Here is a 22,179-nt window from a genome sequence, read left to right as displayed (position 1 = left end):
AGCAGACCCCTCGTTTCCTTCTCTGACTTCTGGATGATGGAGCCGTCAGCCGTGCAATCCCAGATTTACTGGATCTTTCATTTTTAGCAGAGTTTGACTTCCAGCAGCTGTTATGGTTATGACTGCTACGTCATGTTTCTTTGAAAGTTTTGCAATCTAGGACTGCATCATCCAAGACTTCTGCTTGGCTTGGTGGTCTACAGCAGACCCCCACCATAATATCGCTGTGACTTCTTTCTCCTTTCATTTTTACCCAGAGGCTCTCAACTGGCCTTCCATGCTCAGTTTCATGGATTTCCTCTCAAGTATATACAGCCATGCCATATAATGCTACTCCTTCCCCCTTCTTGTTTTGGTTTATTCCTTTTCAGCAAGTTATGCCCCCTGCCCCCAACTCCCGTTTTCCTGTTGAGAGTCTCATCCTGCCGCGTTCTAGTCATGCCTCTTGGGCCATAGTCCCTTTCCTGTACTGAGACTTCAGGTTCCTCCTTTCCCTTGCTCTGCCAATCAGTGCAGAGGCGCCAGAACCCGTGGCTGCTTTGCCCCTGTCCTTCTCTGCAAGGCTGTGGCTCCCTGCGTGCGTGCCCCCGTCTGCTCACCCTGAGTGCTCTCACCTCCAGGAACTGGCATCATGCCCGCTTCTGGGCTTTGATCTCCTTCCCCCACCCCAGGATTTAGTCTCAAGCCCTCCTTGTCAGGCTTGGGAGGCAACTGGCAAGAAGGTCGGGGTGGGGGGTGGGGTGGGGGGTGGGGGTTCTGTTCTTGTCCTCTCCTTGGAAATGAGGATCCATCTGGACCTGCTTCTGAACAGGGGGGTCCATTTCACTGTCATGTCTGATGATAATGGATAGACCCCCCCCCCCCTATTTCTCTGTGGCCATTGCCCCACCTCACAAATGGCTGTTCCGTATGTTATTTGCATGCTGTGTATGAAGGAGACCCCCTGTGAATAGCCGGAGTTGGAGGGGGACAGTGGCTGGCTGTGCCTCCCGTGCCCTCCCTGCTGGCTTCCCAGAGAAGCTTTGCTGCGCGGGGAATGCGTGTGCCCGCAACCGCGATCTGTGAGAGCTCTGAATGGAAGCAGCATCTCTGGCGGCAGTAGGACTCCAGCATAAACTGGCTTTCTATGTCTTCTCCCCTTTGCCTTTATTGGCTGCCACCTCTTCTTACCGTTTCCCGCCCAGGTTCGATGCTGGCTCTGGGAGGGGCTGATGCAGACCTCCCTGAGGCCCCGCAGGTGTGTGCCCCATTGCTGCATGTTTTCCTGGCAGCAAACCTCTCCCTTGCTTAGACGGTAGGGGCAGGGAGTGAGGGGAGAGCCTTGGCCTGGCTCCTTCCTTCCCGGCAGCAAGAGCCTAGCTGGGGAGGCAGAGAAACCACCCTCCAGCACGAGGTGGCGGCTACCATAAACAGGAAATCCAGCGCCTGGGAAGCAATTCCCGTCTCTCTCCTTTTTGGGAACTTTCTATTCTCTAGGCATTCCTGTTGCTTGAGTCACTCTGTTGCTGGGCTGGGCCAGCCACGGCGTCCTGCACCTCAGCCCGCCCCCCAGGCCGCTCATAGCCTGGAAGCCTTCCTGCTAGGGGAGAGCCTTCCGTGGCAGTGAGCTGTGCCTGCCCAGGGCTGCTGTGAGAGGTGGTGGAAGTAGAGCCCAGCTGGGGAGCACTCGCAGTGTCGGCTGCTGTTTCTCTAGGCCAGTGAAGGGCACCGAATGGCTGCACAGAAACGCACGATTGCAAGCCAGCCAGCCCAGAGGGTGCAGCCAGGAGCAGCTTTTGGGCAGGATGTGTGGCTACTGTCAGGCGACTTCCCTGCATCTAGTCCCCCACCCCAGCAAAAGGGTCTGCCATAATCACACTCACATCTTTGGTAGTGAAGAAGCGTGAGGTCTACTTCTGTTGCATGGCACACTTTGAGGAGCGTGCAACACGGGGCTGCTGCTTTTAGCGGCAGCCACGTGTCCCCCATTTTCTGTCCTGAACTAAATGGACAAGGGAAGGTTGCCCGGGGGGGGGGGACCTGGGAAGAGGAGTGGGCGGCCTTGATGTGGGTGAGTGGGCAGCCCTTCAGACCCATTTGGATCAAGGAACATCTCTGTGGCCCTGGGAGGGGGCATGTGAGCTGGCGGCCAAGTGCAGGGGAACTTTTTCAAGTTCCCTGTTGCCTCTCTTTCACTGAATTTCCTCTTGTTCATTACTGTACTCTGCTCAGTGAATGTCAGTGAGAAAGGCAGACTATTAATAATAATAGGATGATGATGATGATGAAGTTAACTTTGCCTCTGTGGCAGTGGCTGGCGGCCAATTCTTGGCTTTGTGGCTAGCAGCTCCCTTGTCTTGTGGGGGCTGGGAAGGGGCCTGAGATGGGCATGGCCACCGTGGTCCCTTGTGCGTGGGCCTGGGGAGGGAAGTGTGGGGCGGGGCTCCTTCGCTCTCAGCAGTGGGGGGTGGGGGTTCCACCAAGAGGCAGGACTGACTGTGGTGGTGGTGCGCACGCGTGACTGACTGTGGTGGTTGCGTTTCTTCCTAGGCGGAGTCTGATGTGGCCTCTCTGAACCGTCGCATCCAGTTGGTGGAGGAGGAGTTGGACCGAGCGCAGGAGCGCCTGGCCACTGCTCTGCAGAAACTGGAGGAGACCGAGAAGATGGCGGACGAGAGTGAGAGGTGAGGGGAGGAGGGGGCAGGTGGCAGGAGGCCTAGCAGGATGTGCCCTCCGCAAGGTGCCCAGGCGCTGGCCATGGCATGCTTTGGCTCTAGCCACAGGCCCACTGCGTGCAGGCAGGCTTGCCTCTTGGATTTCGGAAGCAGCCGCTTGGCCCGTGCTGGCCCCGGCCGGCGGAGGTCGCGCTCACTTTCCTGTTTTCCTCTGGACTCCACGCAGGTGTTGAGGTGTGTGCGTAGATTACTTTGCTTTAAGCCAGGCTTCCGGGGAAGCACATCTGGGAGCCAAAGCAAGGTCCTGGCAATGTGCGACCACTGGTATTTTAAGGAACAAAGCCCCTGGACTGGAAGTAAAAATATCAGAAATCTTAGAGAAGGGGAAAGCCATTACCTCCACCCTCTGAAAAACGGAAATTGGGTGTGTGGGAGGGAGGGAGGAATCGAAATAGATACATTCCTAACAAGACCTGCCCGTACTTTACTGCTTTAAAAACAAAATGCATTATCTATGTGCATAAAGTTGTAGTTTAATATAGTTGATATTCCACAATGTTAGTGTCGCAGCTTTATCCAAACTAGAATTGCAAGTATATCCTCTGACAGAGATGGAGCAGGCCCTGAAAAAACTGTCTGTTTGAGCCAGTTGGGTGATTAAGAAATCAGAACTGGAAATGAAAAACAGCAGCCTTGCAGTAAATGAAGGAAGGTTTTCTGGTCTGGCTTAGCAACAATGGTGGTGGAATCCTAAACTGAGATACACCCTTCCACGTCCACTGAAGCTCAGAAGGGTGCAGCTAGGACGGCGCTGTCAGTCTCCCGTGGTATCGTCATGTAGAGAGGAAAGAAATGTAAAGTTTAGAGGCAAAGCAGAGAAGAAACATCCCTACAACATAAGTAGGGAGCAGCAATAAATGTAGGTATTCAGTGAAAGTTTAGGCTAGTATGTGGCCAGTGTAGGAAAGAGGCAGTCCTGCCCACACCTTGTTAAGAATGGCCCTGTAGAGCTCAGTGGGACTTACTCCTGAGTAAGGGACAGGGTTGCCCGTGCCCTTGTGGAGGGAGCAAGCTCTCCTGAGCCCATTTCGCTTCTGTCTGAGTGGATTACAGGCCCTTGAGAATCCCAGCGAGTGCCACTTTGCTTCTCCAGTCAGTGTCTCAAGCGTCCCTGCCACTGGCTCTTGCCTTGTGCTGGGGCAGCTGCTCTTATGCCCACTTGATCTCCTCCTTCCCTTCCCACGGCAGCTCCTTGCAACCAGCCCTCCCCCCGCCCCACCCCACCCTTGGGTGCAACGTGCGCACATCCGTGGATGGAAAGGGTGGAGGAGAGGAGCTCAGTGAAAAGCCCTGGAACTACCCGCCTGTCAGCTTGACGTCCATACCTGGAAAGGTGTGAGAACAAATTGTCAAGCAGTCAGTCCATAAGCATTTAGACAGAAGGCTGTGATTCCCAAGAGCCAGCAGGGGTTCCTCCAGAACAAGTCACGGCAGGCGAACCTTTTTGGGTAGAGTTACTACTTCATTTGCATCAGGGGGGTGCTGTGGACATATTTTATGGCTTTTGATAAAGTTCCACATGATATTCTTGTTTATTTTTTTAAATTTTAAGTTTATTTGAAAAAGTAGGGAGGAAATTTAAATAAACCGCATACACAATAGAAATAAAAATATGACAGTAGACAAAAATCTACCTATAACATCTGTACAAGGTTTTCAGATATCTAAAAATAAGTCCATCTTCAGTTGTCATCTATATGCCATACATTTGAACAACAACAACAACATTCAATTTATATACCGCCCTTCAGGACGACTTAACACCCACTCAGAGTGGTTTACAAAGTATGCTATTATTATCCCCACAACAGAACACCCTGTGAGGTGGGTGGGGCTGAGAGAGCTCTGGAAGAGCTGTGACTAGAGATGGGCACGAACAGCAATACGAACTAAAACCCACGAACAGCCCAATCTGCTGTTTGCGAACCAGCTGTTCGTGAGGCCCCATTCTAAAGGAACGGGTGGTCGTTGCAAGCCTCCTTCATTGCTGTTCGTCAAGCCAGACAGCCTGGCACCTGCAATCAGTTCCCATGGCAACTCAGGCAGGGATTGGCTGAACTCTGTCTGAACTCCTGCTGTTGCCCTGGAAACCCCAATCTAAGCCCAATTTAGCTTGATAGGCAGGTCTTCCTGCCCCCACCAACAACGAACATGTTCATGACAGGATCATGTTCATCAGTGTTCGTTGTTCGTTGTTCGTGGATGGCAACGAACAGCATGTTCAGGGTTTTTTTCTGTTGGTGCCCATGTCTAGCTGTGACTGACCCAAGGTCACCCTGCTGGCTTCAAGTGGAGGAGTGGGGAAGCAAACCCGGTTCTCCAGATTAGAGTCCTGCACTCTTAACCACTACACCAAACTGGCTTGAATATGGATAAAGTAGCAAGATCCTCCATCCATTGCATTAACTGGCAGAGATTTGTCTCTCCAGTTTTGGAATATAAGTCTTTTGGCTATGGTAGGGTCACAGAATCCACTTTTGTTGACCATTGGTTAAGTTGTAGGCAGGTAGCTTAAAAGTACATAAACATCCTCAAAAATCAGTGGGTGTTCTAATACAAAATTAATATGAATAATTACCTTCCAAAAAGATTGAATGACTGGACATGTCTGAAGTATATGCTCAAGAGATATGTCCTGTAAACTGCAGCGCCAGCAATTAGACACTGTACTTAGGTCTTAACTAAAAAGATGTTGTGGTGCCCGATATACCGTAAATGTGATTTTAAATTTTTTTTTTTTGCGGAATAAGTCACAGCTTAAGATCCATAGAAGTAACAGGAATAGCATTCAAGGCCTTGTCCCATTGCTTTGGCAAACTGGGCAATCTAACTTCTTATTCTATTTGTTTCTGAGACTCTGCATGTCATATTTATTATATTGGTTAATAAATTTATAAACAAATATTGTAAACAAATATTTATAACAATATTTATAAACAAATATTGTAAGTTTTGTTTTTTGTATAGAGAGTTTTGAAAAATGGGGGGGACTCTGAAACTATGCTCCAGGGTCATATTTGGATACTAACAAAGTTGTAGTTGGTTGTTGTGGGTTTTCCGGGCTGTATTGCCGTGGCTGGCCACAGCTGCTGGCGAAACATCAGGAACTACAATGCCAAGACCACGGCAATACAGCCCGGAAAACCCACAACAACCATCATTCTCCGGCCGTGAAAGCCTTCGACAATACAAAGTTGTAGTTGTAAATATTGCCGTTCAGCAAAAATTGACAAGACCCCAAATGAGAAAATGACAGAAACTTGTCATAATAGCCTGTGAGTTGATCCAAAGTAAAAAATCCCCCTATCTGTCCAAGCCATCCGTGAAAATGTTTCCATCCCAATTTTTGGATCTGGATTGGCCCATAAGGTTAATTTAGCATGAGAAAATGGGCCACATCTTTTTATTTATTCATAGTCTGCCTTTCTCAGTCAGACAGTGCAAGTGAATAGTATGTAATCAACAGTTAGGACATTAAATGAACAGATGCAAAAGGGAATAGTAGCAGAAAATTTGAAAACAAGAATAAATTTGAATGTAGAGATGAAATCTTTCGGAAACAAAGCCTGACCAATTTCCATGGCATGTTCAGCAACATGGAAACTCCCTAGTGGTGCATATTTACAGCAGCAGACATTTCCCAATAGCATAGCATATAGTCCCTGTCCCTACCAATGCATCTCTCTGAGCTATTTCTTACAACACAGCCCTATAATCTTGGTAGAAAGCCCTCCTGAATAACTCAGTTTTGTAATGGTTTGCAGAAACCCGGGGGGGGGGGGCTCTCCTGACCTCAGGCAGGCCATTCCATAAGGTGGGGGCCACCACAGAGAAGGCACATGTGTGAGCAGATGTTGATTTTGTCCAACTGCAGGGCGGAACCTGTAGAAGATCCTGTCCAGATAAGCAATAATGCCATGGTGGAACATGGGGGAGAGGCAGTTGCACAAATACGAGGGGCCGAGGCCATGAAAGGCTTTGAATGCGATAGGCATAACCTTGGATGGAGCCCAGTAACTGAAGGACTAGAGGGGATGCACATTCAGTTTGCATGTGATGCTAAATTGGGAGGGTAGCAAATATAGTAGAATATAGTAGAAAATATAGTAGAAGAGAGAATCAAGATTCAGATTGATCTTGACCAGATGGGAGACTGGGCTAAAAATAAAATGAAATTGAACAGAGAAAAATGTAAAGTTTTGCATTTAGGTAGAAAAAAATCAAATGCATAATTCCTGGACAGGAGAGGCTTGTCTTGGCAACAGTGCGCGTGAAAAGGATCTAGGGGTCTTAGTAGACCATACACTGAACATGAGTCAGCAGTGTAATGTGATAGCTAAAAAGACAAATGCGATATTAGGCTGTATCAACCGAAGCAGAGTGTCCAGATCACACGAAGGGATGTTATTGCTCTACTCTGCTCTGGTTAGACCTCACCTAGAGTATTCAGTTTTGGGCACCACAATTTCAGAAGGATATAGACAAGCTGGAACATGTCCAGAGGAGGGCAATGAAGGTGGTGAGGGGTCTGGAGACCAAGTCCTGTGAGGAAAGGTTGAAGGAGCTCGGAATGTTTAGCCTGGAGAGGAGACGACCGAGAGGGGATATGATAACCATCTTCAAGTACTTGAAGGGCCGTCATACAGAGGATGGCGCAGAGTCGTTTTCTGCTGCCCCAGAAGGTCGGACCAGAACCAACGGCTTGAAATTAAATCAAAAGAGTTTTTGGCTAAGCTAATTAGGAAGAACTTCCTGACGGTTAGAGCGGTCCCTGAGTGGAACAGGCTTCCTCGGGAGGTGGTGGGCTCTCCTCCTTCGGAGGTTTTTAGGCAGAGGCTGGATGGCCGTCTGACAGCAAGGCTGATTCTAAGACAGCGTGCTCTTCAGCGGGTGGAGAGAGAGGGGACGGGGCTGGGCCGGGGTTCTGGGGTGACAGACGGTTCAGGAACTGGCCCCAGGGCAGAGGTATTTGAGGTTGGCTTAGCCCTTGGAAGCTCAGAAGTTCGACTGGATTAGACTGAAGGAGGGCAGGAGCTCCGGTCCACTCGTGCCCACGCTCTGCCCTCCTCTTTCACACTGACAGTTGCCTGGGGAGGGAGGCCTGCAGGGCCAGGCAGTAGAGGAGCCTGCAGCCGTGGCCTGAGCAGGGTCAGACTTGGGATCCGAGGAACCAAGGCCGCCAGAGGGCTTGACACAGAACCTTGCCTTGAGGTTGAAACACAGTAATGAAGATGGCCTGGTGACTTTCTGCCTTCCTGGGGCGGGAGGGACCATGCATTAAACCCGACCGGATCTTGTTCTGGTCACCAGGTGGACAGTATCCTTCAGGGGAGAGCTTTGTTCCCTGATATCCTGAGACAGGAGAAGCCAGGGTTACAACCGGGGCCTCTGCTGCACAAAACCACACAGTCTGTCCCTTTCCTGCCTTGGCCCGGTTTCCCTTATTCGCCGTGGGCTGTGCCATGGAGGGGCCTGAGGCCCAGCTCCCGTCCCTGATGCCCTCCCAGTTCCGGGCTGGAGGGAGTTGGCCGCAGTCCAGGGCACACCGCCAGTAATACATCCCATTGAAGGGGACGAACGGGGTTTGTGCATTGCTGTAGGCCCTCCCGGAGGCTGTCCGGTGGGGGGGCTGGGTTGGGGGTCTCTGGCTGTGTCTGTACCCCAGCTGCTGAACAGTTTTCTTGTATTTTCTGTATTTGGATACATGAAGCTGCCTTATTCCGAATCCAACCCCCAGTCCATCGGGTCGGTCTTGTCTCCTCGGCCTGGCCGCGGCTCTCCGGATCTCAGGCAGAGAAAGGCCTTTCACGTCACCTGCTGCCTGGTCTTTTTAGCTGGAGAGGGCAGAGGTGGAGCCGGGTACTTTCTGCACACCTAGCAGATACTCTGCCTCTGAGCTGTGTCCCCTCCCCCAAATTAAATGTATTTATTTATTTAAAACCTTTCTAAGCCTCCCTTCCACCCAAACGGGGTCCCCAAGGCAGCAAACATCAAACCATTTCAACATTAAAACAACATTTAAAATGAAGCAGAATAACGGAATAATTCAATAAAAACATGAGCACGCATAATACCAAAACCAGGGAGGGAAGCCGGTGGCCGTCGCTGGGGGAGGGGTGCCAGGCAGAACCCAGAGCGGGTGCGGATGGTGTGCTTTTGTTCCCCAGAGGCATGAAGGTCATCGAGAACCGAGCCATGAAGGATGAGGAGAAGATGGAGCTCCAGGAGATGCAACTGAAAGAGGCCAAGCACATTGCAGAGGAGGCCGACCGCAAATACGAGGAGGTGGGGGCCCTCCGGGAACAGATCTGCTGGGGCGGGGGGGGGGGGCGGGGGTGAGGCTGGAGTTCTCTGCCAGCTGCCCCTCCCCGGAGGGCTCCTGCTAAGATCCGTGCCTGATTGGCTTGGCAGGTGGCTCGGAAGCTGGTGATTCTGGAGGGGGACCTGGAGCGCTCCGAAGAGAGGGCAGAAGTTGCCGAGAGGTGAGCACGGGGGTGGGGGGTAGGGGTGGTTCTGCCTTTCCTTGAAGGGAGGGGCAAGTGCTAAGGAGGGGGCAGGCCTTGGCACCCTCTGCATCCAAAGTGCCGTGCCCAAACCAGTGAACTGTGCCCCCCTCCGTAAGGCAGCAGGAGCCGCACTCCACAGCCAGGGAAGTGCCCTCTGGCGCTCTGGCTGCTTCTGCTGATGGGGGTGGGTGGCCTTTCAGGAGGGGCTCCCTTTGTGCAGGGCTGGTGGGAGAGCGCTAGAATGCCCCCGCCTCTCTCCCCGGTGGCTGCTGCCCCCAGTTTCTGGTCCTAGACCCAGCATGGGGGGAGAGAGGCCACTGGGCTGCATGTGGCCTCGGTGCCTTTTTCATGGAGGCTGGGGTGGGGTGGGTAATATGAGTAACATTCGATTTATATGCCGCCCTTCAAGACAACTTAATGCCCACTCAGAGTGGTTTACAAAGTATGTTATTATTATCCTCACAACAACAATCACCCTGTGAGGTGGGTGGGGCTGAGAGAGCTCCGAAAGAGCTCTGACTGGCCCAAGGTCACCCAGCGGGCTTCAAGCGGAGGAGAGGGGAATCCAACCTGGTTCTCCAGATTAGAGTCCTGCCACTCTTAACCACTACACCAAACTGGCTCTCCAGTTTGGAGAGGGTGGGGGTATGTGAGCACCTGCCCCTCCCACCTAGGTGATGCAAGTGACCCCGACAGGATACCTCCCTGGGCTCCCCAAGGCGTCTTAGAGCTTGCTTACATGGGCAGGTGGGCCCTAGAGAGGGAGAAGCAAAGGGGCTGCCTCTCTCTTGCACTGCTAGCAGTTGGATTAAGCATTGGCTTAAATACAAGGTCCTTGGAATGTTATATGTTTGTTGTGTTTGAATTGACTTGCACCCCCTTAGTGCCAGGGGGTGGGCGGGTGGGGGAGTGGCTCAGGGCATGTGGGTCTCGCTTGCATTCTCCAGCTAAGTGTTGCTTGCCCACCTTGCCTTGCCAGCCGCATGAGGCAGCTGGAAGAGGAGCTCCGCACTATGGATCAGGCCCTCAAATCCCTGATGGCTGCAGAGGAAGAGGTACTGAGCAGGGGCTCCTCCCTCTCTGTCTCTCTCTCTCTCTCTCTGCCTGTCTCTGAGCTGCACCCCCTCCCTGCCTCTGCTTCCCAGCGTCAACCTGGAGCTCTTTCTGCCTTCCCCTTGCCCTGTCCGTCCTCAGGGGCATGGGGGAGGTCTCCGCTGTGTCCTTGGCTGGGGGGGCCACACCCTGTCTGGGCACAGGAGCCATGCCAGTGTTTAGAGACTGTGGACCATCACTGGTGAGTGAGCAGCAGGAGGGGGCCTGAGCAGGAGCTCCTGGCCGGAGAGGCTCCTGAGTGTGAGACCCATGTCTGCCTTGCATGGCAAGAGACGGGGTGGGGGTCAGAAAACTAGATGAGGTTGGCTGCCAGAAGTGCTGCAAGGAGGAGCCTGGCTTGGTCTGTGAACTGAGGTGGCAGCTGTCTATGGAACTGGGGAGGCCCAGGCACAGGCTGCGAACGTGGGCAGGCCGGGCAGGAGGAGGGCCCAGGCTTTCCCATCCCTTGCAGGGCAGGCTGCGGATTGGAGGCTTGAGTTCTCCCAGCTCCTCTTCCTAGAAAGACCGAACTGGAAGGGCCCGAGTGCCTGGAGTTCAAATCTCCTAAGCCGAAGCCTGGCCTTTGAGACCACGCGGAGTGAGTCGAGTCCCGGCTGGCTGATGGCCAGTGACGCTTTTTGGCCTGAGGGCGATGCAACTTCTTCCTCCTGCAGTGCCTCTCTGTCCTCTCACCTGGTTCTCTCTCTCTCTCTCTCTCTGTCTGTCTGTCTGTCTGTCTCTGTCTCTTTCTCCCTGCCTCTCACATTCCCGCCTTTTTCCTGCCTGCCCCTGTCTTCTGGTCTGGGCCACAGTAAATGTGGTGACCTTGAGGAAGAGCTGAAAATTGTCACCAACAACCTTAAATCCTTGGAAGCCCAGGCAGATAAGGTAGGGGGGGGGCAGGCAGGGGAGGTTGGGGGGCTCCGTGATGCCCCCACTGGAGCTAGAGGGAGGCCGGTCTGGAGTGGGGCGGGGCAGCTTCTGAGGCCTGCGAAGCAAAACGCCATGTGGGCAGCTCCTCCTGGCTCTCATATTGACCCCCTTTCCCCCCCCCCTCCCCAGTATTCCACCAAGGAGGATAAATACGAAGAAGAGATAAAGCTTCTGACAGACAAGCTCAAAGAGGTAAGGGGCATGGGGGCCGGTTCAAGCCCGGCTGTGGAGTCTGGCTGAGCTTGGTTTCTAAAGGCTTCTGGAAGGAAACGTGCTTGAAGCCTCGGTGGGCTGTTTGGTCAGAGCAGACCACTGGGTGCCCCTCGCCTGAACGCCCACTCCGCTTTGCAGGTTCCTCGCTGGTTTGTCTCCCAGCCGATAAGTAGCCTTGGTGGTTCAGCAACTGAGCGTCTTTCCAGATGAATGCACTTAATTGGGGGGGGGGAACCTTCTTTCCTCTGTGGGGGTGGGTAGTATTTTGCCCCCTCCCTTTCCACCCTCATGGCTGTGTGGGCAGGGTGTGCGCCCCTTCCTCCCCTCCCCTGGCAAAGGCCGGAATCACCTCAACTCTGAGGCAGCCTGCCTGCCCCCAGGTCACTGACTGGAGCAGCGGGTGGTTCTACTGTCGGTTGCTTTGTTTTAAAATAAAATCTAGTAAAACATATCTCACCTTTCCTATTTAGATCAAGCCGCTGACACGTGTAATCAAAGGCCAAGCCATGCTGTTAAAACCATATAAAACGACGCCATAAAAAATTCGCCAAGCCCCAGGAGGCCTCTCCTGCCAGAAGGCCTTCCCTGTGGGTTTGGCTTCCTCCTTTCCCTCCCTCCCTCCCTCCTTCGGGACAGTCCGGGCTGCGCACCCTTCCTTTCTGGGGCCAGAATGTGGGGCTGTTTCCCTCTCTGTTGCGGGGGCAGGAAGGAAGCGAGTGCACACACCAGCTCGAGGTGGTCAGAGACTCTCTCAAGGAACCTCTTCCCTGCGTGAGTCCCAAGGATGCCTGAGTTAAAGCTTTTATTGATCACCTGAGAGTTCAGTACAGAAGAACCGCCTTGGTAGGAATGGCTGGCCCTCCCCCTGTAAAGCATTAAATGCTTCCTGCACCACCCACCCCGGCAGGCACCACCCACTCTACTCCACCCGAAACTAAGCTCTAAGTTCACTTCCAATAAGCTGCAGAAAGTAAAATGAAAGTTACTGTTCTGACGAGGTCCATGGTTCCTCTTTGTCTCCCTGGTAACATAGATAACTGCTTTCTCAGAGCTTCTCTCACAGATAACATTTCCCGGGCAGGATTTAACGCACACACACAAGGCTGCACTGGCGCTTTTAAAGCCGGGCACATAAAGCAGGGCACAGATCTGGTCTGCAACAGTAACCGCCCCCCCCCCCCCCAGAATGAACCCCTCAAAGTATGGCCACCAGGGGCCACCCGGACAGGTGCGCTTTTGGCCGTGGAAAGAGGAACGGCTGCATAAAACAACGGGGGGTGCAGGTGCAGGCGCAGGCTGTGGTGCCGGGCCCAGGGGGAATGGTGGTTCACCACCACCGTGCCAATTTCACATGGATGCTTGAGTCTGCCGGATCAGGCCATCAGTCCGTCAAGGGCTCAGTATTCTCTACTCAGACGGGCAGTGGCACTGCAGTGTCGCGGCCCGGGGTCTGTCACATCACCTGTGGCCTGCTCCTTTCACCTGGAGAGGCTGGGAAGATGCTCTGCCACTGAGCCACAGCCCCTCCCACGGAATCTGCTGTAGGGACAACAGTTGCCTCCCGTCTGGCGGTACCAAACTATCCCCTCCCCCACCAGCCGCTTTGGGGGCAGGGGAGTGCCATTCTCATCTCTGATTTGTGGCTATCCCTGCTGGGGCTTTCAAGGCAAGAGACATTCAGGGGTGGTTTGCCATTGCCTGCCTCTGCAGGGCCACCCTGGTCTCCTTCGGAGGTCTGCCACCCAGTTACTAGCCAAGGCCAACCCTGCTTGCTTCTAAGACCAGATGAGATTGGGCTAACCTGGGCTACCCAGGTTGGGCCCTGCTTTGTGGAGCCCAAGAATTTCGTAAAACAAATAAGAACTCACCTGTAGCTGCAGTCACGGAATCCCAACGCCTGTTTAGCTCTGCCAGCGATCCCTTCCGTGAACAGCAAGATTTGGGCCCAGGGGCGCTGTAAAGGCTCCGACTGTCGAAAACGCTCCTGCCCTGGAAATCTGGTTGGTCTCTAAGGTGCTCCTGGACCCAAATCTTCTGCTCTTCTCCTGCGGACCAACCACAGTTACCCACCCACACCTTTTCCGAGCAGGCTCAGGCGAGGTCTTCCGGCTCCTGGGCTCCGTTACTTGGTCCTCTGGTTAAATCTTCCTTGCTGTAATGCTCTGCAGGGAGGATTGGCGGCACCAGGGATTTACATCACTGATGTTTTCTGGGCAATCCGGTTTGCTGTCTTGCTTACAGATAACCTGTGCTTTATGCAACCAAACAGCCAATCAGTCCAAAACAGGGCATGCACTGTGGAGTTGTGCCTGCTTGGACACACTACTTTCTCGACAAATGTAGGATTGCTATGCAAAGATCTTGTATGTGAAAGCAAACGGGGGGGGGGGCAGGGAGGTGCAAACACCTGAGTAGATAGGCCCAGGATCAGGCTGCTGGTTCCAGCACTTCCTATGAGCAAAGAAGATATTTAGAGGTCAAGCAAGTAGTTTGGGAGATGTGACCCTTTTACAGATCCTGGGGTAGCCCTGGATGGCTCTTTGTGTGGCCTTTGTGCTGAATTTTGGGCCCTGGGTGTCTCTCCCATGGCACTTCCTCATACGGGGAGAGAAACCTCTGTCTTCTCAGATGATGATTCTGGCTCAGTTTTAAGAGAGAACGAGGGCCAAATGACATGTTTGTGTTTTTCACAAATTGGGGTCCTGGACCCAATGAATGCCCCACGTGGGCTCAGCCCGCCATTGGGGGGGGACGGGCTCCTGCCAACCTCAAGCAGGTTTTCCATGCGGAAATAGGACCCAGGTGGAGTGTGATTTCCCTTTTTCCGCTGCTTCATATGCAGAAAGTTTTCACGCGGGAAAATGGCCTTGGGGAGGCGGGGAGCCCTCCCTGCTTCGGCAGTGCCGTTCCAAGCTCTTTGGGGCTCTCCTGTCTGAAAGAAGAACCCTTTTTCTGCAGCCGCTGCCGGGATGTGTGGGGCATGACTTGCATCTGGGTTTCCTGCTCCCAACTTGTTACAAACACAAACATGTGGTTTGGCCCCCCGAGAGGCGTTGGTGGTGTTCAGATTTCCTTTTAAGTTGAGCTTTGTTTTAAAGACATGCTATGAATGTAAACAGTTCTTAAATTTTCCCTGCCGCTTTGTGTGGACAAATGCATGGAACTTTAAAGAAACAGCAGAAATGGCAGCCAGCCTCCTCGTGCTCTGCCATGTGAAGTCCCCCCTGCCGCTGCCCATAGGGCCGCCGTCGGTGGGCATGGCAGGGCACAGAGCACCTGCTGGCAGGAAGGCGGCTGCTCTCTCTGCCGTTCAGGGGAAGTGTCTCTGCAGGGCGGGGAACGCAACCCTCTTTTGTCTCCCCTCCCCCAGGCTGAGACACGGGCAGAGTTTGCTGAGAGGTCTGTGGCCAAACTGGAGAAAACCATAGATGACTTGGAGGGTAAGCAGGGCCCCTGGGCTGTGGGGCAGAGGTGGGAGACACTGGGGGAGGGAGGGAGGGGGCAGGGGGTGGCCCAGGCGGGGGGGGGGCTGAGAGAAAGGGCTTCTGGGCAGAGGGAGGGGCCGTGCCCGGTGCATGCTTCCGTGTGAGTCCTCACCCCCTCTTCCCCTTCACTTCCGTTCACTCTCTTCTCTTCCTCTCCTCACTCTTCTCGGCTGTGCCTCGCCCCTCCTGCGCGCCCCCCCCCTCACTGCCTCCTGCAGACGAAGTCTATGCCCAGAAGATGAAGTTCAAAGCCATCAGCGAGGAGCTGGACAATGCCCTCAACGACATCACCTCCCTCTGAGCCACCCCCTGCCTCCCCCCCCCACTGTCTGTCTCTGCCTCTCAGGGTCTGCTGCACGCCTCTGTTCCCCCCGCCCCCCCCCCGCCCCATACTCACTGGACTCCCAAGTGCTCTTCTGTGTGTGTGTGTTTACAGAGGGGGGGGGTGCAGTGTCCCCTCTAGGAGGGCTGACCCGAGCCCTTTCCTCACCAGAAGTGCCTTCCCAGGCAGAGCAAGGGGCACCCCTAGAGCCTGGGGTTTGCGGAGGCAGGCTTCCTCTGGGGCCAAGGAGGGACTGTGGGGGGCCCTCCCTGGGCTGCTTAATGTTCTAGCCTCCTTCCCCTCCATGGAAGTTTGGGATAGGCAGAGGGACAGCTCAGCGGAAGGAAGGAAGGAAGGAAGGAAGGAAGGAATGTTCCATGTAGGCCCCCACGAGGTCCTGCTGTGTCCCCTTTGCTCCGTCTGTCTGTGCTCACACTGTGTGTTTTAGGACTCTGTTCTCTTCCACCTCTGGTTTAATAAATAAATGCTCTCAGCAAAGCCTCTCTCTCCATCTCTGTCTCTTCCATGCTCCTCTTGCGCACTGCTCCTGGTCAGCTGCTACGCCTGTCCACCTCTTGCCCTGCAAGAAGGCGGGGTGGGGAGGAACCACATGAGGTGAAGATGGGCCAGCTGGGGCAGAGGAGGGTGGCCCTTCCCTGCTGCCGCCCACCCACCACTGGTGATTTGCATGTGTGGGGTCGGGGTTTCCAGCTGGTGGGGGCTGTGTGGACAGGGCCCCTCCCCCCCAGCAGGCAGCCCAGCTCTTCTGAGGCCCACACCACATGACCCATGGTGTGTGTTCTTATGGGCCACCTGTGCGTTTTCCCAACAGGACAAGTCACGGCTCCCCAGGAGCCCTGTGGGGGATCAAGGCGCAAGTCCCTGGGTGTGCTGGCCCCCATTTGCGCAGCTGGCTGTGCAGTTCCAAGACGCCAGTCCCACTGCGCATCTGGCTGGCCTGGCCTGGGGAGCAGAGCTGCCTTGTCTGCCTCCTGGGCTGGCGGAGACGCATGGGGGTATCCCTCCCCCATCAGATCTCTGTGCAGCCCTGCCCCTTCGGGAACCTGGCGCCCTCCTCAAAAGGTCCCAGCCCCCAATTTCTCCCTGGTCCTTCTGGTTTCTGTCCCCCCTCCCCATTCCTGTTCTCTGCTCATCTCTGGCCAGATCCACTCAGACAGCCCTTCAGTGCTGGCAGCCAGTGGAGGGAGGGGAAAGCCCCCTGGCCCCTCTGCTCATTCCCAATGGCCCCACCTCCCCTTCCGGCTGCTGGCCTCTCTCTCTTTCCTGTAGCTCCGAGCAGGAGGCGGAGGGAGCCCGGCTTCTCCCTGGTGGCTTCTCCCTGGTGACCTGGGAGTCCTCCTCAGTGGCTGCAGCCCCTGAGCTGCCTTTCCCTGTCTCTGCCCAGCGAGCTGCTTTCTCGGTGCAGGTGGATGGGAACCCTGGAGGGGTCCTTCCTGCCTTCTCTGGTGGTGAGGGGTGGGCCGGTGTGCTGGAAGTTGGCTCCGGTCCCACGGGAGGGTGTGGGGAACAGAGGAGGAGGGAGGAGGAGGTGCTCCCTGCTGGTCTTCAAAGGTTCCTGGGTCGAAGCTTCCAGCTCCACTGCCCCCTGGTGAATGGCGCGCTTGATTCTCCCTTCTCCACCTCTCCTTGAGCCGCTGTCCTCAACTGGCTCCTTCTCTGTCGCATTTCCTCACTCTGTCCTTCCACCAAGGAGCTCAGGATGGTGGGCATGGGTCTCTCCCCCGCACCATTTTGTCCTGGCTCCAGCGCCGGGTCACCGTGGTGGGAGTGCCATAGCTGGGGAGGGAGGCAGAGATGCCTAGCCGTCTCTCCACTGTGCCACTCTGTCTCCTTGGTTGCATTCAGTCAGAGTTGGATGTGCCGAGAACAGGTTTGCTCTGCCCGTTCTCTGCCCCACCCGCTGGCTGGGTGGCCTCTCTGCTGGCCACAGGTGAAGCTGGGGGGCTGCAGGAGACGCTGGTAGGGTTGCTGGCCAAGCTTTTGCAGCCACAGGCATTGCAAAGACCTGACCTTCGCGGAAGCAAAGCTGCTGAACTGAACCCTCCCTGGGTGCGTGTGCGTGCGTGCATTTCCTCCTCTCCCCCCCGCCCCCCCCCACTGCGTGGGTCCTTCATTCTGGCTGTGGATGTGTCTGGGTGCCTGCCTGCCTGCCTTTTCTTGCAGAGAACCTGGCTAGTGCCAAAGACGAAAATGTCAACATCCATCAAGTCCTGGATCAAACCCTGCTGGAACTGAACAACCTCTGAGGGCTGGATCGGGCGCCTCCCACCCCGCCTGCCTAACCCACACTCTTGCCCCATCAGCTCCACCAGGAGAAGGGAAGCCCTCTTGCCCCTGGGGGGGCTCTGCCTCTGCACTGCCCACTCTAGTCTCCAGATATTAAAGCAAGTTGAACAGAGGGTGTGTGTGCTTGTGTGCCTGGCTTGGGGCGGGGGCGGGGGGGGGCGGCATGAAGGCCGGCTGCAGCCATAATGTCTTTTCTGGTGATCTTTGTGGCTAAGCCGATGATGCAAAGGATGGGAGCTGAAGGGCTAGAGGAGGCGTCACGGTGGGCCACCGGTGCTTGGGTTCCTCCTGGCCACGTGAGGTTAGGAAGGGGAGGGGGCAGCAAATGTGGTATGCTAACTCTTCCCCCCCCCCCCCCGGGGTCACTTCCCCTCCTGGTTTGGTTCTCTCTGTGAGTCTGAAATTTTAAACATTTTACATCACTTACACCCTGCCTGCCTCCCCAGGGGGGCCCCAAAGCCGCTCACATTATTCTCTCCTTCATTTTATCCTCATCCCAACCCTGTGAGGTAGGCGAAGACCTGGGCACAAGGGAGCAGAGAGAGATACTGGGAGAAGGGAGGGTGCACAGCCAGTGAGGTCTTTGACAGAGAGGGGAGGAATGGAGAGGAAGGCTGTGCAGGGATTTTAGGAAGGTGGGGGGGGCTGGGGGGCAGTCAAATGGAAGGGGGACAGGCGTTGGCCGCTGAGTGATGGTGTGAGGGTGCTCGGCTGGGGGCGGGGGGACCAGAGTGACGGTTGTACTATCGTCATGTGCCATGACTTGGTGACAGATGCCGGGCTGGGAACAAAACAGAACGCTGAAAGTCAGAGCCGGGCTTTGTCTCTGCTCTCCTGGTTAGCTGGTGGCGTTGCAGGATACGGAGAGCATGAAGAGCATACTGCAACAGGAGGGCCTGGGTGGAAAGATGAGAAGTTGGGACTTGGAGGCGGTGGCGAGACGTCCAAGTGGAAATATCAGACGGGCAACTGGAGACGCAGGAATGGTGTGAGCAAGTTCAGGGGCAGAGCTGACGGTTGCCCACAGATGACGAGACTGAGGCGGCAGGCCAGCATCTTGGCAGATAGCGAGGGCCAAGGCTTGCCTGTCGCTTCAGTGCAGTTCGACAGCCCTGAGGGGCAATAGCTAGCTGAATGGGTCACCGGTGGGAGCGGGAGCTTTGCACAGAGGCTGGGGCTATCTCCCAGTTGCAAGAGAAGGAAGGTGAGAAGTGGGACCGTGCCTCCATCTTGCACATATACAACCTCTGCTAAGGAATGGAAGAAGCAGCCGGGCCAGGCAAAACCAGCCAAAGTGCCTGAAAGGAAGCGGAAGAGAACACGCTGAGGGTAACGGCTTTCCCTCTTGCTTTATAGGCTGCTTTTTCTCACTAAGACTCAAGGTGGATTATACAGGTTTTAAAATCAAAAAGAGTCCAGTAGCACCTTTAAGACTAACCAACTTTATTTTAATAAAGTTGGTTAGTCTTAAAGGTGCTAATGGACTCTTTTTGATTTTGCTACTACAGACTAACACGGCTAACTCCTCTGCATCTACAAGTTTTAAAAACACAGTAAGAGCAATATAATACCAGTATCACAGTCGAATTGGAGTAATGAGTCAAGGACGTGTTGTGCTCACCCATAACAACATAGGCACGAATCATGCCCTGATCCGCTGTGCTTTTCGTCAGGGTTTCTTTGTTGGGGCCAAAGCTGTTACGCTGGAGGAGAGATTTCCTGCCTTGGGGTGAGAAATCCTGGCCAGGAAGCCGAAGGGCCTGGGGCAGGAGGAGATCCCGGGAGCCAGAAGCTGAGCCCCCCCCCCTGGCCTGGTGCTTTTAGAGGTGCCACGGTCTCAGTGCACCCTTCTACATAGTTCCCGTCACCCTCAGGAGGCTCAAGCCCAGTAGAAGGGGACGTGTGTGAATAGTTGGGGGGCCGGACCCCGAGCATTCTGCCACGAGAGGGAGGGGAAGGGTTGAGCTCAGAGATTTTGCCTGTTCTGAGGCTCAGCTCTGAAGCAAACCACGGCAAGGGGGTTTGGCACGTGGTGTTCACAAAGCTCTAGTTCCTAACAAAAGGGAAACAGTTTCTTCCTAGAAATATCAAAGCAGTGGCAGAGCAGCCCAGGTAGACTGCAAGGGTAAGAGGACGCCTGCGTGGTTAACGACCGAGATCAAGGAAGTCATAAAAAGCAAGAAAGGCTTCTTTTATAAAGCAGAAAGTCTGCCCCAACAAAGCTTGAGCAGCAGATTGCTAAAAGCATCCAGGCAAACTGTAAGCATTTCTTTAAATGTAACCAGAGCAGGAAATCAGCCAGAGAAGCAGCGGGGCCTTTGGATGACCAAGGAATAAAATTTATACACGCATGCGCACACACACAGGCTCTGCACTCTGCAAAAAAAATATTTTGCTGAAAACATTCCAACTTTATTAAAAACAAGAGTGCCCCTAACGTCACAGTCTAGCAGCCGGGCCAGAGATGGAACATGTTGAGAACCATTTCTCCACCCCCGGTGAGCTGCAAGTAAGTTGGATTGAAGCAGGCAGGCCAGTGCAAGACCGCCAGAACGGGGCAACCCACTTTCACCTTCCTGGACATGAAGTGAGGAGCACAACCTAGCCAGCTTCAATGACATGGGATTAGATCTGCGGAGCCAGGATGAGGGTTAGCAAGGTGCACAACTGTGGAGGACGGGCTGGGTCGGGTCTCTGTGCCGCAGTGAGCAGGAAGTACCCAAAAAAACAGGCGTGTTCGTATGGAACAATTTCCTGCTTCACAGCTTGGGTGCAAGCTTGCTAACATTATTTAATGAAGTGGGTTTTAGATCAAATCAAGCCTGAATTCTCCCTAGAAACTAAAATGACAAAACTGAGGCTGTAATACTTTGATCACATCATGAGAAGACAAGATTCACTGGAAAAGACATTTGTCATTTATAGTTTGCCTTTCTCACTGAGACTCAATAATAATGGAATAATAATGCTAGGAAAAGTGGAAGGCAGTAGGAAAAGAGGAAGACCTAAAATGAGATGGCTTGGCTCAATAAAGGAATCCACATCCTCCAGTTTACAGGATCTGAGCAAAGCTGATAATGATGGGACATTTGGGAGGTCTTCATCGAGTCGCCATAGGTCAGAGGCAACTTTATTTATTCAATTTATAGCCCTCCCCCACCCCCACCCCCACAAACAGGCTCAGGGCAGGTTACAATAAAATGCTCAATAGGCATTAAAACTTATAAATACAGATTTGACAGCACATAACACAAACAAATGTGGGGAAGATGGTGCAATATCTCCCCCTCCAGTCCAAAGGGAGTAGAAATGAGCCACATGTGGCATGCGTTACACATAGTTTGTTGAAACATTAGCTGCAGATGGAAGCTAAGTTCTTTCTAAAAGTAAAGATCACGCAAGATGACATTTGAATTGCTCACAATCTTTTTGCAAACTGTTTCCTGTTTTTTTCCTTTTCATTCCATTCCTAAATTTCTCATGTATGAGCTATTAATGTTCCTGGGATGCCTGCCTGCCAATATCAGATAAGCCCATCAATCGAGACAGAGCCACAAACCACGCTGAGTGACCTCAGAGCAGCCCACCTCATAAGCCTTTCAAAAGCATTTTTTCCATACTTAGTATTTTTCTGTGGTTTTCACCAAAAAGGGGGGGGGGCATGATACATTTTAAGACCACGCTGGATCTCTTTTCTCAGCAGTCAGCTCTGCCCAGTGAACCCCCGTTCTTCCGGGGATAGCCAGCAGCATGGGGGGCTCTGCTCAGAATGAATGAGGAGGACGCTTCCGCTCGGAGAAAAGATTTTTCCTTCCCCATTACATATTAACAGCACGACAGGCAACACCCCTGCCTTCCCAGCTTAGTCATAATCCACCTCCTCTTCAGCCTGGAGGTCAGGGGTGGTTCGACTGCCCTTTCCACGGAGGCCACAGAGAGGGGCCTGCACAGGTCTTCGCGGTTGCCAGTGTGCGTCAGAGATTGCCCCTGGAAGAGCAGGAGAGTGCACCTGCCTCTCCGGGAGACACAGACTGCGAGGGAAGCCGAGACAAAAGTCTGGACATGCCAAAAAAAAGATAGCGATGACTTGGATTCCTTTGCTGTGTTCCGAAATACCACAAAAGCATCAATTTCGTGTTGTAAATATGCAACGCCAATGGCTTTTGGTTGGCCTACACAGTTATTTCTCCACGTATTTACTGAGCAGTAACTGAATAACCACAAATTCGTCTTCATGTTTCTGTGCAGCCCCACATTGGGCCTGCTCCGGAGAGAGATTTTTTAGCTCTAGAGCTCCTGAGGGGGCGATTCTGCTGACCTGCGCATGCGCGGCGTTTCCCGCCCAATTGCGTGATGCAACTCGCCCCCTCATCCCCGTGTGTTTATGAAATGTATGGCTGGCGTGGTGGCTTTCCTCGGGTCAAAGAACTGTATTATATACCCCTATCTAGATGATTGATTACTTGTATCACACTCCAGGAAACAACTGGAGAACGTTGAGACCACAATTCACACCTTAACTAGGTTAGAGTTGTTAGTTAATTGGAAGAAATCCTCCTTGCAACCCTCACAGACAGCTCAATTCATCGGTGCTGTACTAGATGCTA

The 22,179-nt window shown here is 53.7% G+C and overlaps 1 protein-coding gene across 8 annotated transcripts in view; it reads left to right on the top strand.

The window, feature by feature from the left end:
• The window catches only part of TPM2 (tropomyosin 2), a 36,209-nt gene extending 18,524 nt beyond the window's left edge, over positions 1 to 17,685 (top strand). For 2 of the 8 annotated variants that reach the window (XM_054987129.1, XM_054987133.1), the window contains 7 exons: positions 2,530 to 2,663; positions 8,882 to 8,999; positions 9,126 to 9,196; positions 10,200 to 10,275; positions 11,375 to 11,437; positions 14,829 to 14,898; positions 17,450 to 17,685. In XM_054987129.1, coding sequence (XP_054843104.1) covers positions 2,530 to 2,663; positions 8,882 to 8,999; positions 9,126 to 9,196; positions 10,200 to 10,275; positions 11,375 to 11,437; positions 14,829 to 14,898; positions 17,450 to 17,532 — 615 coding nt within the window. In that variant the 3' untranslated portion in view covers positions 17,533 to 17,685. Of the gene's footprint in view, positions 1 to 2,529; positions 2,664 to 8,881; positions 9,000 to 9,125; positions 9,197 to 10,199; positions 10,276 to 11,124; positions 11,201 to 11,374; positions 11,438 to 14,828; positions 14,899 to 15,161; positions 15,769 to 17,449 lie in introns of those variants that run through there. The other 6 variants (XM_054987127.1, XM_054987131.1, XM_054987128.1 and 3 more) reach the window with 3 other exon arrangements.
• Positions 17,686 to 22,179: the final 4,494 nt, after the last annotated feature.

The sequence above is a fragment of the Eublepharis macularius genome, chromosome 8, assembly GCF_028583425.1.
Source record: "Eublepharis macularius isolate TG4126 chromosome 8, MPM_Emac_v1.0, whole genome shotgun sequence".
Lineage (NCBI taxonomy): Eukaryota > Metazoa > Chordata > Lepidosauria > Squamata > Eublepharidae > Eublepharis > Eublepharis macularius.
The sequence above is the reverse complement of the archived record's forward strand: the minus strand, read 5'-3'. Positions and strand labels throughout refer to the sequence as shown.